The sequence below is a fragment of the Suillus discolor genome (assembly GCF_016758755.1).
Source record: "Suillus discolor strain FC423 chromosome Unknown F5147scaffold_28, whole genome shotgun sequence".
Lineage (NCBI taxonomy): Eukaryota > Fungi > Basidiomycota > Agaricomycetes > Boletales > Suillaceae > Suillus > Suillus discolor.
The window spans coordinates 140,207-156,604 of NW_024541275.1; the positions used below are offsets into that span (position 1 = coordinate 140,207).

General features: G+C 45.8%; 4 protein-coding genes across 4 annotated transcripts; 3 read left to right on the top strand and 1 right to left on the bottom strand.

Moving 5' to 3' along the window:
• Positions 1 to 201: 201 nt before the first annotated feature.
• Positions 202 to 3,514, bottom strand: F5147DRAFT_773777 (uncharacterized protein; the record flags this gene model as incomplete). Its single annotated transcript, XM_041441505.1, has 10 exons — positions 202 to 497; positions 552 to 889; positions 962 to 972; positions 1,066 to 1,149; positions 1,200 to 1,510; positions 1,579 to 1,607; positions 1,657 to 2,306; positions 2,370 to 2,503; positions 2,574 to 3,311; positions 3,370 to 3,514. The coding sequence occupies 10 exons, from the start codon at positions 3,512 to 3,514 to the stop codon at positions 202 to 204; spliced, it is 2,736 nt and encodes a 911-aa protein (XP_041292712.1).
• Positions 3,515 to 4,278: 764 nt separating this feature from the next.
• On the top strand, positions 4,279 to 6,214 carry F5147DRAFT_652917 (uncharacterized protein; the record flags this gene model as incomplete). Its single annotated transcript, XM_041433699.1, has 10 exons — positions 4,279 to 4,305; positions 4,362 to 4,409; positions 4,487 to 4,530; positions 4,680 to 4,871; positions 5,001 to 5,043; positions 5,252 to 5,374; positions 5,567 to 5,670; positions 5,779 to 5,794; positions 5,931 to 5,956; positions 6,121 to 6,214. 10 exons carry the CDS (start codon positions 4,279 to 4,281, stop codon positions 6,212 to 6,214), a joined length of 717 nt encoding a protein of 238 aa, XP_041292713.1.
• A 4,945-nt stretch (positions 6,215 to 11,159) lies between these two features.
• Positions 11,160 to 13,512, top strand: F5147DRAFT_800084 (NADP-dependent oxidoreductase domain-containing protein; the record flags this gene model as incomplete). The annotated part of the gene is made up of 9 exons (XM_041443252.1): positions 11,160 to 11,231; positions 11,393 to 11,419; positions 11,482 to 11,517; positions 11,573 to 11,707; positions 11,761 to 11,970; positions 12,059 to 12,148; positions 12,201 to 12,360; positions 13,145 to 13,310; positions 13,342 to 13,512. The coding sequence occupies 9 exons, from the start codon at positions 11,160 to 11,162 to the stop codon at positions 13,364 to 13,366; spliced, it is 921 nt and encodes a 306-aa protein (XP_041292714.1). The 3' UTR covers positions 13,367 to 13,512.
• A 1,845-nt stretch (positions 13,513 to 15,357) lies between these two features.
• On the top strand, positions 15,358 to 15,737 carry F5147DRAFT_577028 (uncharacterized protein; the record flags this gene model as incomplete). The annotated part of the gene is made up of 3 exons (XM_041431368.1): positions 15,358 to 15,418; positions 15,470 to 15,548; positions 15,599 to 15,737. Coding segments are annotated over 3 exons (279 nt in total), but the record flags the coding sequence as incomplete, so codon positions are not given.
• Positions 15,738 to 16,398: the final 661 nt, after the last annotated feature.

Below are 16,398 nucleotides of genomic sequence, written 5' to 3' on the forward strand. Positions count from 1 at the left end.
TATCATATGATTTCACCCACTAAAACTACTATCTACAGTGTCATGAGGCTAGCTAATTGATAGGGAACATTGCATTGTCTAATTTTTGTTGATAATCACACATGTATCAGCACGAGCAAATTTCTTCCCTTCCATTGTGATTCTATCTTCCTGGTCCTTCCTGGCAGACATCATTGTGTGAATGCTCCCCATAAGGTCGCCTCATATCAAAGTGAACTTCTTGTCTTTTCCTGTTGGTGGTTCCGGTAAAATATATTTAATGGGAATCGGATCCTCCTTCATCCCCTTATTTTTTGCTCTAGAGGAATACCTGATGGGGATTTCACCATCTTTCACTGGTCCTTTCTGTAGGAGAAATGGGTCCGGGGCAACAGTGTCAATGATCCGGTTAAGGTAAGATCCCCAATCAGATGATGGGTTGGCTATACGCATTTTCATGTGCCAATTATAACACAACTCAGCAATCAGGGGATCGTGTAAAATTGCAGTGAGATTGTCTGCTGCAATTGATGAGTGACTACAGACAAAACATGAAATAAAATGAAGCATACTAGAAGAGGACGCACTCGCACTGGGAGGATGCAATTGGCGTTCTTCCCTGTCAGCCTCATTAAATGACCAAGCGTTAGACCGGTCATTGTGGAGCCCTGTGGATAATGGATACCGATCTATCACCGACGAGTCGATGGGGGCATTCCACACCAATACTTCTACAGCAGGAATGGTCTGATCGACACGTGAGATATCAGGAGAAGGAGGAGGAGAGTGACAAGGAGTTTGAGGTGGTGTGATATGCGGGGGCTGGATGAAGGAACCTCGAGCTAATCTGAGAAATTCCCTTAGCTGACGCAGAGGCAAGTAAACACCAGTGAGGAGAACACCCTTCCAGCTGCATGTATGCGTGATTAGCGAACAAATTGAAGTAAGCAAAGTGTTCTCTGACCTGACAACGTGAGCTCACGATAATTCTTGCTACCAACCTTGAACTACAACCATGCATGTGTCTTGCGAGAGCGAATGCAAGGTCCCTCAGAAGGATTTCATAGGGCCCTGAATAATGAAAACCTCCTTGCCAAGAAAGTGCTGCATGGGATCACGATCCGCCCGCCCACCAATTCTTGCGACATGCATTATGGAGGTGGTGATGATCTATGATCATTATTATCAAACTTGGATTAATAAAATCAATGAGAACTAACCTTTTTTAATCTCATGTCTTTGAATGTTAATGTTTTATCATCCAGATTCACTCGCAGCACCGTCCCCGATGCACAGAGTGGGTCACCTCTGACGGCTTGAATGATATCACCAGCTACGACGTCATATCCACGCTCATGAGTATGTCGAAGGGCGGTCGGGTTGGGATTGAAGGCCATCATCCTTATTGGGACCCAGATGTGTTGATGTAGCGAATCCAAGAAGAATGCAAGTGTCTGGGTCTTTGTATCCACCTTGGAGATCACCCCGAATTCACGCACATAGAAGCCCTCGGTTACAACAACGTGATCACCTTTCATTGGGGTGTCATGGTCATGTGATACATTTGCAAAAACTCATCTGCTAATGTCCCCAACGAACGTCGCCAACGAATCGATTGCAACAGTGAACTGATATAAATGTTAGTTGTGATGATACGATAGTTGATGAATCACTTACTTCGAATTCGGATGACTGGTCGAGTACATCAACCATATTCTCGTCGACTTGAACAACCATTCAGTTTTTCCTTTGAGTTGTGAAGTCAGTGAACTGCTGTCGAGTACACGAACGCTGTCCCCCACACAGAATTTCCTTTCAAGATCAGATATGGCAAACATGATTGGTTCATGTGAGATTTTCTTAATATGCACCGATTCCTCCATGTACGCTGATGCCGATCGGGTGCACATGTCAACACATTGAATCTTCACGGTGCAGCCAAACATCTCCCCCGCCCTAACTCTCACTAAATCACCTTCTATCCAATGTTGTGTGGCATACACATGCAATGCAGATTGCACAAATGCGGGATTGCATCTCGACTCCTGGTGAAGTACAATGCTCTCTGGAGCGGGAATTGGAATCTCAACAACTGCATTTCTGTTCAGTTTGAGCGCCAGAAGACCATGGAGGTAGGTCTTGTTGCGACCCGCAGAGCTTGAGATGTTGTTAGGATGATTGTATAGGTGCGGCATGTGGGGGTCTTTCCCGACTTCCCGCCCTGGTACCTCCCTGGATGCGACTAACAGCATGATGATATCAGTTTGCGGATCATACGAATATGCGTATCCTACGTCATGCCGATATTGACCACATATGGGGCGATACTAGCCAGGGATTGTCAAGTTGCGTTTGCTAGGGATCTGATCCTCCCGAGGAATAAAAATAACGCTGAAAAAGCAGTTTGTGTGAGTGGAAGGCCATGCCTTCCTTATGATGACAGTATTTTCAGCCTTGATGCATAGATGGCCTGGGAGCATTGAATGGGTGTAGACCTCGAAATCCTTGCTTTTCAACTGTGCGGCTAAAAAAGATGTTTTCGAAACTAAAAATTGGTGTTAGATATAATAAATTGATAGGAGATATTTACTTACAGGGCATGGTGATGAGCCATGTCAGGAGGTCATGCACTGATGGCAGCTTGTCATCTTGCATACTTGACACTGGCTTTTCGAATACTGCTATTCCTCTAGAAGATTGGTCTGAGACTGCTGCAGATGCTGCGCTTGAAATATTTTCGACTACATGGAATGCCTGCGTGTCAAATATTTGAAGCCTTGCCTCATGAGTAACAGCATCCACGATCACATCCAATACTGACTCCCAGTGAGCTAACAATGTCGGGTTGTCTGTGAATTCTACCTCCAGAAGGTAGTATGCATGGCTAGAACTGATTTTATCTTGAATGAACCGCTTGATCATCTGGTGTGTGATCTCACTGGAGGAAGGGACTGGTTGTGACGAAGCGTCAACTTCTGATGGTCCACAGCTTGAGGTAAACCTCCTCTCGATATCTGCTACCTTGTCGAACCAAGCACATGCAGATTGATGGATTGACCCCCTCAAGTGCGTCGCAACTTTCGCTGGCAAGATGTGCCGAGCTTTGATGGCATGAAGATTTGCCAAAGCCTGGGTATTGTCTTCATCGGCCGAGAATAATGCACGTGTTGCTTCTGTCCAGTCCTCTTCATGATATTGAGAGCCCAGGTGTGAGACAAGTTTGGCTTCCATTTGAGAAAAGTTCATCTCCAAGGTGAGGTACTCCTCTAGGATATCCCATGCTGCTGCAGTGTGACCATCCTCAGAATCATGGTCATTTATAGAAGAGCAGTCTTTTGCACAGGAAGATGAGGCCTCCACTGGAAATGGAGACAATATACAACGACTTACCATCTTCATCCTCTATACCCTCGGTTTCCCCGCCCTCCAGATCAATGTCTGCCTCTGTATCGAGGTACTTTCTTGCATCGATGTATTTGGTGCGCTTGATGTGCGCTTCTGGAGCGATTGTGGGAGTCGCTGCTTGTTTGGACATTGATCCGATGAGTGGGGTCGGCTTGCTACTACTGTAACTCTGAATTCAATATTAATTGTGTAGGTATACCCTAGTCTTTTTTGCCTAGGTCGTTTCTAATATTATCAAACACTATGAGTGTCCACACTAACTAACTAAACTAAATTAGTCGAGAGAGAGAAATCAGAAAGAGAAGTCCTTGCCCTATTTGTAGTGAATGCCACTTTGTGGTCGTTTCCCACAGTGGTTGGTTGGTTAATGCAAACACCACAATGCAACAACATGAACCGTTGTCAAACAATGGATCCTGCACCACGCGCGGATGTGGACAATAGCATTATGCTCTGTGCAATAACAAGGCAAACTAGACAACCTCGTTCAGCACGTAAATGTACCTTTGAGTGAATCTTACAGCAATAATACAAAACTACTAAAGTACTACAAGTCTACAGAGCTCGCATGTAGGGGAAAAAGAGAATTGAGAAACGGGGAATTGGCTGCCTAAGTAATGAATTCGAGTCAGTTGAAGCTCCGACGGAATTTGCCACTAAGTTGGCCGCTTCGGGTACCTCCGGTGGAGTTCCATTCACTCAAAACCTTATTTTATACACCCTTCCTATCAACTTGTCACCTCAATCAAGGTACATATTTTTATTTTGTCTATATATCATCACTACTTACAAAACAAACTACAAACATAGAGACCATAGTGAAAACCCAACATTTAAGCATCACAAGCCTGGTTCTGTAGTCTCATAAATTTTGTGTAGTAGGAACATGCTCACATGACCAAGCAAAGAGATGCGCATCTCGTGAGTTGTGTCGGTTGTCATCGTGACTTGGTCATAAAACTGATGTATACCTTCAGGTATGCGACTTTGCCAGGAGCTATCTGTGTACTGCTGCATATCTCCAGGTTGGTCCTGGAAAAGAAAAGCACGTCGGTATGGGTGCATTCCTGCATTTAATTGAGGTTGCTGAAACTGATTATAGTTGTGGTCATATCCACCACTTGACGCTAAGGACTGGGAGCGTGAGTGCGGCTCACTTCTCGATGAGAAAGGTGTTTGTGAGCTTCCATGACCCAGGTATGGTGTACTGGCTGATTGGGGGTTCCCCCTGACGGATATGACATGAGTTTTCCGTGTCACATCGAACCACTTGACTCTTACCATTGCATACTCAGGCACTGGTCCACTGAAGAAGTGATCATGCTGGGGAAAGCTGTTGTTGGGCACGTTCAGCGGGGACGGATGGGGCTGGGTCAAGTGATAGAGTTTCTGAAGGCGTTTAACTCCAGAACCTATCAAGTTGTTCTTAGCGCTGGAGCCATGCGGTCAGCTGGCCTGAAAAACATCAAAGCAAAATATCTTGGTAGGTACCGTTCGTCCCCCTTGACACTTAGGAACCATTGATGTCACCCTTTCAGCGCTGGCATCAGTCCTTGTCCATAATGGTCACATTTATTCCATACATACGAGAAAGTTGTCACCTGAGTCCAACCCAGGTACTTAATGCTAATCAAATTTGATAAACTCAAGACCCTCTGGGTGCGTCCGGAACCGCTGGTACCACTCCATCACCAAATCTCACTCATGTCCTAATTGTAGGACTTCCAAGAGCATCAGAGTGAAATTCATTCCAAATTGATTTCTATTACACAAGTGCACGTGTCAAATCTTGACAGGCAATTTTTACACCCTCTGCTGTAATCTCTCTCGAGTCTAGGGCTTTGCAAGCTAAACCGAGTGCAAATAGAACGTTGATTGGGATCAGCCCAAGCAGGGAGAAAGTGTCAATGATTATGTGGAACTTGTCAACAAGGAGACCATCACACCTCACAAAGTGCTTTCGAGGTACTTGGCTGCACCAGTAGTGGAGGTTTGTGTCACCTATGTTATACGTATCAACCAAAATCGGTTACATCCGTGACTTGCTGTACAGTATGTGATGTCTCAGATGTTCGCTGAGATTAATCACTGCTCATCCGAAGAATACAGTAGACCAAGCACGCGTTCACCAGCATGCAGTAACTCAGATCATCCAGGTATAACTTTGTGAATATACCTGCAGGATCTATGGGATCTGGATGATTTATGTTCCTGCATGGTTACAAATTACCACTATTTCATCTCTCGCAGCTGCAATGCACAAGAAATTTCCATTCTACTTGGACAGTACATCATACATAAGTAGTCTACATATGCCTGAATTTTTTCCAAGTAAGTTGAGCAGTGTGTTGAGGTGTTTTGAACATTTTGCATATTAGTACATACATGTTGCAGATTACCCGGAATGATAGTACGTGTGTTGGTGACGGCGTCCCTCGCCCTCTCACCATACTTAGAGACACTTCTTTTACTATATCTCGATGCAACCCTGATACTGCTGAACGTTCACATTTATACATCATCTCTACGCCACCTGCAATACTCAGTGCACCTTCCAAATCCCACAACTTGTGTGAGTCGGATCACCATCCTCACTTGTCATGGGACATTGATCTGGTGGATCAAGATGACGTCGTTTTATACCACCACGGACTGCAATGAGACAGGTGAGACGTTTGTCTCCATAAGGCCGTCATCTGAATCAACCTTGCCTGCCTTCTCCCTCTGCTTGTTTAGACCTCCAACTTCATATGACATTCGTGGTATCCGATTGGAGCACACCACAACACAAACTTTGTGCAATCTAACAGGTCTTGAGCATGCGACTTAAATTACACAGCTTCCCGGGTTTGAGCCAGGGTAGGCGCCCATCTCAGGTGGCCTTCACAATAGCTGGCTTAATAATCCTATTTTCTCCAACAGCACCTCTTGGAATCGATGGCATTCAAATATAACACCATTTTTTTTCCTGGGTGAGCCCTTCACATGAGCTTAGGCCTTGTCTTTTCTCACATCATCGTTACTTCTGGTAAAGGGTACGAGAGCCACTTGCTATTCACACTAGCAGAACCAAATCTTCAGACGCCCAGCAGGAAATTCTCATACCTTTAATGCATCAGATTGTGAGGTTGCCCGTGCTTACAAGGCGTCGGGCTCATGTTGAACCCATCACTTTCATTGCACCTCGCAAAGTAAATATTCTTTGAAACACTCAATGTGACCTCACTGACAGCATCATAAGGCGGTGTCATTCCCTACCTAACTGTGGCATCATCAGAGCCCACTCTCTAGGCGAGCAAGCTTTTTTGCTGCAAAGACTGCCATGTTGAAGGTCGTTAGTTCCAATGATGACTCTGTGTTCAACGGTGCACAGTTGCATTCGCGCCCTCGCAGCCTGCACTGTGCGCCTGCATCTCAGGCCTTTCCAGAACTTTAGCACAGCGAATGTAGTTGGCGAGCATTACCATGTTGGCAAGAAAATCGGGGAAAGCTCATCCGGCGTTATCTTTGAAGGTTTGCACCTTTTTCAACAGGCTTTCGCTTTGAGCTGATGATGGTGTCTTAGGAATGAACCTGCTGAAGTCCATGACTGTTGCCATCGAGCTTGTAGGTGCTCTGCTTTGATGATGTCTGCCTTCGTTCCTTATACATCTTCTTTTGGCTGTAGGAGCCACACAAAGGAGAGGTGCCTATGCTCCGAGATGAGTGTCATTCATACTGCATTCTGGCTGACTGCAGTGTATAAATTTGTTGGACTCACAGGTATATGAAGTCTAATTCAGGCGTATCATAGCTGGTATTCCTCAAATATATCAGTTCGTGCACGAGGGACAATTTGGCGATTGATATTTTGGGCCCAAGGTACTACAGAATCGCTGTCATTCCCTTCTCACACACATAATACAGTGACACATTTCCATACTTACTGGCCAGCCCACCTTGACATTTTCCCCATGTGACATGGGCCAGCCCACCATGGGCCCACTTTATCATTGTATGTCAATGGCTTTGGGTGGGCCTGCATGCACTGTGTATCCAATGGTTATGGGTGGGCCCACAGCGCATATTCTTCGACACTTTGGAGTGGGCTCATGCTGAAGTCTATTGTATGTATAGGTGGGCCCATGGAACAGCAAAAAAAGTATGTGTTAACAATTTCAAGTGGGCCCAAATAGCTGGTACTGTTTATATATGATTAGGCCTGGATCATGTATTTGCATAACCAGGTGGGCCCACATAGTGATCCGCCGTGATGTGCGCCGGCGAGGGGATAGCTATGAGACTACCCTCACCGGAGATCATCACATTCCGCCAGGATTCCAACATTTCATGGCTAATTCTTTGTGTTACCGGTTTTCACGGTTATGAGGGATGTACAGCTGAATTTTGAGGAATGTACTTAATAATAGTGGTCCGGCGTGATGTGGACTGGTGAGGGGATAGCTATGAGACTATCCTCGCCGGAGATCATCACATTCTGCTGGGATTCCAACATTTCATGGCTAATTTTTCATTTTACTGGTTGTCACCGTTATGAGTGATGTACAGCTGAATTTTGATGAATGTACTTAATAATAGTGGTCCGGCGTGATGTGGACCGGCGAGGGGATAGCTATGAGACTATCCTCGCCGGAGGTCATCACATTCCCCTGTGATTCCAATGTTTCATGGCCGATTATTCATTTTACCAGTGTTTACCTCTATGAATGATTCCGGAGTAAATATGGATGTCTGTACTTAATAATAGTGGTCTGGCGTGATGTGGACCGGCGAGGGGATAGCTATGAGACTACCCTCGCCGGAGGTCATTACATTCCGCCGGGATTCCAACATTTCATGGCTAATTTTTTGTTTTACCAGTTTTCACTGTTATGAGTGATGTACAGCTGAATTTTGAGGAATATACTTAATCATAGTGGTCCGGCGTAATGTGGACTGGCGAGGGGATAGCTATGAGACTACCCTCGCCGGAGATCATCACATTCCGCCGGGATTCCAACATTTCATTGCTGGCTTTTCATTTTACTGGTTTTTACCCCTATGAACAGTTTACAGCTGAATTTTGATAAATGTACTAAATAATAGTGGTCCGGCGTGATGCCCTCGCCGGTGCACATCACGCCGGAGCACTATTATTAAGTACACACATCAATATTTACTCCAGAATCATTCATAGGGGTAAATACCGGTAAAACGAAGAATTAGCCATGAAATGTTGGAATCTCGGCCAACTGTGATGGCCTCCGGCGAGGGTAGTCTCATAGCTATCCCCTCGCTGGTCCATATCACGCCGGATTACTATTATTAAGTATATTCCTCAAAATTCAGCTGTACATCACTCATAACAGTGAAAACCGGTAAAACAAAGAATTAGCCATGAAATGTTGGAATCCCGGCGGAATGTAATGACCTCCGGCGAGGGTAGTCTCATAGCTATCCCCTCGCCAGTCCACATCACGCCGGACCACTATTATTAAGTACATTCATCAAAATTCAGCTGTACATCACTCATAACGGTGACAACCAGTAAAATGAAAAATTAGCCATGAAATGTTGGAATCCCAGCAGAATGTGATGATCTCCGGCGAGGATAGTCTCATAGCTATCCCCTCGCCAGTCCACATCACGCCGGACCACTATTATTAAGTACATTCCTCAAAATTCAGCTGTACATCCCTCATAACCGTGAAAACCGGTAACACAAAGAATTAGCCATGAAATGTTGGAATCCTGGCGGAATGTGATGATCTCCAGTGAGGGTAGTCTCATAGCTATCCCCTCGCCGGCGCACATCACGGCGGATCACTATGTGGGCCCACCTGGTCATGCAAATACATGATCCAGGCCTAATCATATATAAACAGTACCAGCTATTTGGGCCCACTTGAAATTGTTAACACATACTTTTTTTGCTGTTCCATGGGCCCACCTATACATACAATAGACTTCAGCATGAGCCCACTCCAAAGTGTCGAAGAATATGCGCTGTGGGCCCACCCATAACCATTGGATACACAGTGCATGCAGGCCCACCCAAAGCCATTGACATACAATGATAAAGTGGGCCCATGGTGGGCTGGCCCATGTCACATGGGGAAAATGTCAAGGTGGGCTGACCATGTTTACAGGGTTAGGTCACTGAAGGGGCTCTCTCACAGTGTATCCCACTGTTTCTCTCACACCAAGCCAAATCTACGACTACTCGCAATGAGTGAAGACCATAAGCCTAATCCTCCTCCAGGAGCCTATGATCCAGCCAAGCAAATGCTCATGAAAGCTGGGTACCTGATCTCTTGTAATTCATCGTAGCCCTCATATATTTTTCGCCCAGAGCGCCGGACCTCTTAGAGTAGTTGGTCAGTCCTTGCGGAAATTGAAAAATGGAATCTTCCTGACGTATAGATATGAATGCCGATTGTCCCAGATGTGGCTGAGATCATGCGGAGACCCTTCAAGCAGACATGCAGCCACACCACTGCGGTCTAGAACATCGAACCCCCAAAGTTGAGGTAGGTGCTCGAACTCGTCGTCCCCAGTCATTCAATTCCCTAAGAGGCACCCAGGATGCGTTGCATACCACCATCTGAGATTCTCAGTGACTCTGTGAATCAAGGGCTGCCTGGAGTACCAGGTGTTTTTGCCTTTTTCCTCCTTCTGAATTCTGTGCAGGTTCAAGCTGTTCTTTCTGGCATGAAGGAAGGTTCTGATCCCCGATTAGTTGACACTGAACTTCAGCGTGCCTGTGAGGGCATGGAAAACATGGAGCTACTCGGGGGACGTGCCACTTTTGCAGAGTCTGCCCACCAGCAATACTTCAGCAAATCTCGCTGCCATGGATGATTTCGAGACGACATATCTACAACCCCTAAAGATCATTGATGTATGGGCCATTGTAGTTGATGGGTAGCGAACTAATCAGGTTGTATAGGTATATCCATATGCAAAAATGGCACAGGGTGTGCTATCTGCTGCATCCAAAGTACGTTCAGTCTTTCCCAAAATTCTGTCTCCTGCTCAGAAGTCATGGTTGTGTGTAGATTATCGTCGCTCAAACAGATCGTGACCAATCAATCCTTAGTCTTAAGAAATTGGCTGAAGTCCACCACCTTATGACTCAAGACTACAGTCTTGGCAAAATTGAATGAATGTGCAGTATCGTTGGAAAGATCATTCAGCAGACTCTTGAGTCTTTTCATCCTTTTCTTCCATCACTTGTCTACATATTATAAGGACAGAGCGATTTCCAATATGGTGTCGACGCCATGTGCACGCTCCACTTTACCCTGAGCATTCTCTGCCGTGAGTTTGTGCACACATATTGTTCATTACACAATCTCACTGTCTCTTCAACACAGTCGATGGCAATACGAAAGCAAAGCTATGGGGTATATCCGCAAACTCAACAATCCAGCCTCAATCAACCAATCCCTTTGTCCTCAAGTACTCCCTATGTTCAACGCGATGTGCAAGCACTTGCTTGTCAACCAAGCTGTCTCCAAATCGGTATGCCAACCTACAGTCAAGCATTAATCATGAGTTCAAACTTATCATAATAAGGTAGACCCTCTCTGTCTTATCGCTCATTGTGCTTCCATACCTTTTGGTTCATATCCAGAGCGCCGAAACCACCAGCAGGTACCATCTCACTTCAAGAAGAACTCTTGGATATCCTATCTTCTACTGTGGACCTCTCAAACAAGCCAGTGGCAATCGTTATCAGACATTGTTCTGAACAGCATGCGCAACTCGATCTACCCAGCTTCCTTACCTTTTCAATGCATTGTGGGCTTCGCGGTGCAATGGTGCCAGCGGATGATCGTGGGGCTGAGGGGGTGGTCCTTGGTCAGGTACGTTCCTTTATCCAAGTCAATTAGAAGCGATCACAATATGTTACTCTTAGGTGAGGCACTTCCTGCAAGCATTCCACCAGGCCCGAATTAGCCAATCTGCGAAACTCGTATCATTATATTCATTGTCTACTACAGTTCAGTATTGCTCCCCTTGAAAGTCTGGTCTCAGAGTCTCTGTCCCAATTGTGAGTTTGATGCTAGCGTATAGCATTCACCTTCTATTAATATTAATATTCATTCTTCATAGCTTGGTGCGATGAGCTTCGGTTCCGCGAAATGGGCTGTATGTCATCGTTTCCTATCCCCGACTCATTTACCACATCCTCAATATCTTACAGCCCTGGGTCCTTGATGAGGAGCCCTCTATTGAAATAATGAAGGCTGCTTGGGATCTTGGTATCAACACCATCGACACTGGTAACATTTACTCACACAGTGAGTTGGAGCGCCTCATTGCCAAGTTCATTAAAAAGGTGTGCCTTACCGATGTCCTAAATTTACATTCATTAATGTACGAACTCCATAGTACAGCATCCCTTGTTCCCAGATCATTATCGCCACCAAATGCTATGGCCTTGTCGCAAACGATCCTTCCATTCTGTTGTTCTTCATGCCTGAGTACATCAACCAATCTGGCCTGTCTCGCGCTGCAATCTTCAATGCTGTTGATGTGTCCCTCGCTTGTCTCGAAACTCCATACATTGATCTCTTGCAGATCCACCGCTTCGACCCTTCAGTCACCTAGGAAACCATGAAAGCACTTCATGACCTCATGCAGAACGGTAAAGTCCGTTATATCAGTGCCAGTTCCATGCATTGCTTAGTTTGCCATGTTGAATGACATGGCAGCTCGCAATAGTTGGACCATGTTTATCAGCATGCAGGATGAGTACTCGCTACTCTACCGCGAGGAGGTGTGTCCCTAAAAATTACAATGTTTGCTCTCCAGTTTAGCATCACATCTAGGAATGCGAGATGCTCACTTATTACAAATACAACAGTATCGGTGTCATCCCTTATGCTCCTCTATATTATGGTCTCCTTGCACGTCCCATTGGCACAGAGTCAATGCGTCATAATTCTACCAAGGGGTCTGTTTTGGAGAGAAAGGTGATCAGTGCGGACTGTTACAAGTAACATCGGTCACGTGGCCCCCCTATCATTTTCCCTTCATCCTCGCCCTCACCATCTACCGGCTCGTCCTCCTTTACCGACTTTCCGTTGACCGGATCCTCGGGACCATCCCCGTCCCTCGCATCGCCCGCCTCTATGCACGTGCATGCACGTTCCTCCCCTGATTCGACCACCAATGTGGTCCCGCACCTATGACTCGGTCTGACTCGTGCCACCAATGTGGCTTTCCTCTTTCTGTTTCTTCTGACTGCGGATTCCCGCATGTTGTATTCTTACCGTTGGTCCGTTCCAACGTTTCTCGGTCTCATTCCACATTCGGCCACCCATCACTAATCCGGCTCTGTTGCCAATGCACCTATACCATTCTCGTTTCCCCTTTACCCTTACCTACTGTGCGGTAGCCTTGCCCTTAACCCTCTCCACTTAGTATAAGTAGTCGGTCACCCTGTACTAGATTCTCTAACTTGAATCTACTCAATCTTCCCTGGAACATACTTCTCTCTGAACGCCCCTTTGGCTTCAGTCTCTAGTATCTTTTCTTAGTCGCTCATCGCGACTAAGTCTACCTCGATCAACCTCATCATTCGGACAAGACTGTCCTTACCTTGAGCTACTTCAAAGACATCCGTCTTAGAAGTCACGTGACACGCGCGTACTGTGATCACTGCCGACTCGCCATTGCCAGTCTCACTTGCTATACCGGATCCTTCCGGTTACGTCACGAACGTTAGCGGACGACGCCCCTCTTAGGGCTCCGCCTAACAGATCTATTTGAGTGCGTAACACGGACCTGACTATCATCAACCGTGTGGAAGAGCTGTCCAAGAAGAAAAACTGCAAGATGAGCCAGATTGCGCTGGCTTGGGTTGCATCAAAGGTGTCAAGCCCTATCGTTGGTATCAGTTCTATACAGAGTTGCAGGAGTACCTGGAGGAGCCATGTGTATTCTGTTCGCTTGATTACTCGACATGAGACTGATGACACCTTTACAGGTATGAACCCAAGGCCATCAGTGGCCACCTTTAGGTGTTGGCAGTCAACCTACGGCGCCAAAGAAGATACACCAGCCACATATGTAGCACTTTGTATTACCACCATCAATGCAACGCACAAGTGGATAATGATTATATCAATTTCAAAAGTCTGCATTACTAGAGAAACATCACTGGCTGAAACATATCTATGGGCCGGACACTATATACAGGGCAGAGTTGGCATAGTTTTGCGACTAGTAGTTGGCCTGTACAGGATGATTGCACAAGATCATCAACATGGCATTGCCCTGAATGGCAAGTTTGCCCACGATCATCTTACATTGCGCCTTGTTTGCGGCTGAAGGAGCCAGAGCCAAGGCATGAAACATTCCAAACAAAGCAGATGGTTGGTTTCTTACATGCAATTTGTACTATACTAAGTAGCGGGACTGTGAGTTCCGATACCTGGACCGAGGTCTCCCATGATAAACTAACACATTTTTCAGCAGTGCTTCTCTGACATTTAAGATGGAGATTACGATTTTATCACGGGTGCGATTACCGAAGATGAAAATCGACACTACAAGTAAGCAATACATGTTAATTCAATAGTCATCTTCAGTTCTTTCCCACAGATTATCATCCACCCTATCATCCCAGTACTCCTTGTAAAGCTGCCTACCTCCATTCACAAGAATGTTCTCGCGCCTCTGCGTATCTCCATTGATGATGCACTTGCGACAATGGACATCGACCTTTCTTTCGGCGCCTTCATCACACAGATGAACACTACGCTCAGGGGAGATGGGGAAGGCGGGTCCATGGAGAAACCCCTCAGCATTCCAGATGTGCTCTTGGAGTTCCATGATGTTGACGGTGGCCGTTTACAGCTCTGGGATACAGAGGTCACTTTTTCCCAATTGGAATATGATGCTATCACAAAACTGCAACATGCCATCAATCTAAACCAAGATATCCATGTCGTCACATTACTATCCATTTCAGAAAAGGGACACTGTTGCCCGCCATTACCATCCTTGACAGTTTCTAAGGAGATCGAACGGAAGACTGGGAACGAGGTAACCCACTATTGCAAGTGGCTTTGTAAACGCGACAACCCTCTCTTTGGCGAAGTAACGGGGTTCAAGCACACTTGGGTATTGCCACTCACCGTTACAATTAAGGTGTGGCTTCGTCGTGATGACGGACGATTCAACTTACTGGATAAAAGTTCTACACATTTTGCAAAAGCAGTGAGTTTCGGCTCCGGTTTCAAGTGTAATATGACCTCACATTGAGAACAGAAATTAAGTCCTCAAAGAGATGAAGACGGCCTTGAAGCTGTACAAAGTATAATCAGCCACGGACTATTGAAGATCAGAGACCGCATCCTGCAACATCTTGACGCAGTGTTGGAGGAAGAGGACGATGAATCGGATGAAGAAGAGGACGAGGATGAAGATAAAGAGGACGAAGAGGACGAAGAGGACCTAGGCCAGAGCTCCACTCCTCCGCTCCTCCAATCCTCCAAGTTTCCGAAAGTTCCTCTGGAACTTTCCTGCAGTCCTCCGGACCTATTCTGCTTCAGACTTTGTCCCTGCAGCCTTTCCTCTGTATCCATTCTACTCAGGATGAATCCTGAGTAGCCATTACACATATCTGTACCAGGACGAAACCTCATAGTAATTTCCGGAAGTTTCTCGCACTCATCCGGATCTGGACAGTCCTTCCAGACTTTTCCACGCTCCTTTGGAAGTCCTACGGACTTCCTTGGACTTCCTCCGGATGTCATCTGCAATTAAGGGCACATACTCAGGTAAGGGGCACAGCGCATGAGCTGAAGCCAAGCCCTTTGGAATCAGTCCTACTCTTTGTGCATGGTCTTAACACACTGCTTGAATGGGCTCTAGAAGTCCAACTTGACAGTTGTCTACCGTACTGCAGTGTTCCTCGATCTCCCACATACTCTAATGTTGTATTCGAACATTTGACTTTGTTGTTAGTGGCCGCTTTCTCATTACAGGGCTTGGTTTGCTTCCTACAATGAAGACAGCAGCATTATTTGGGAGCCTGATGGTTTGTGTTCTGGTCTCATGTCCGAGGCATCCTTATCTGACAATCATTCAGGAAATGGCATTTCTTTCACTTATGCCGACTGCTCAATGCTCGAGCTGATTTCACTGGAACATTGGGCTATCATGGATGGGTGTGTTTGCTCTTGATCATAACCGGCAGTGGCATTGATGCATTGGCCAGTTATGAATTTGCATGTGATGAATTTGTCGATGCCCTAACTTGTGTCTCTCTTGAAACAATGAGTACGGAAAATGGGAGCAAGAATTCCATTGCTGTGGAAATGACAATCAACCCAGGAGAAGATTTGGCTGTAAAGTGAGCGGTATGTTATGTTTCGCCGTCCACCATGCTCTTCGACCGATATGATCTTTGTTGGTTGATGGTGCTGGTCTTTGCAGCTGCAACAAGAAGCCGAAAATGCTCAACTTTGCCAAGCAATGGTGAGCGATTAGGTATCAAAGAATATAGTCCTTGTCAGTTGATGGTACTGGTTATTGCAGCTGGAGTGAGAAACTGAAAATGAGGAACTTTGTGCAAGGTTATATGCAACTTTAGAGGGCAGAATAGCTGATATTTGATGGATTTGCACTGCCTATCTGCACCCTGGATTGGTATTTATTCATTTCATCAATGTTTTTCTTGATCGATTATTTCCATAACCTTCCCCTTAATCCTAGTCAATGGTTTGTTAGCAGCGAGAGCTGTCATTACTACACCACTCATTGCACTCATTTAGATACATTACTACTACCAATACATACAGAACAAGCTACCTGTTGTTGTTGTGTCTCTAGTGCAGGTCAGATTTTGGACCTGCGTAAAGCAGGCTTGGCCACTGAGAGCGATGAAGACACAGCACAGGTCACACTCAAGTTTCTCATTCACTTCATTGGGGATGTGCATATACTATTTTTCAACGTGTCACTCTGCTTTGCAAGAACTTCAAGCATCTTACCAGGCATGCAATGATTGTTCACACT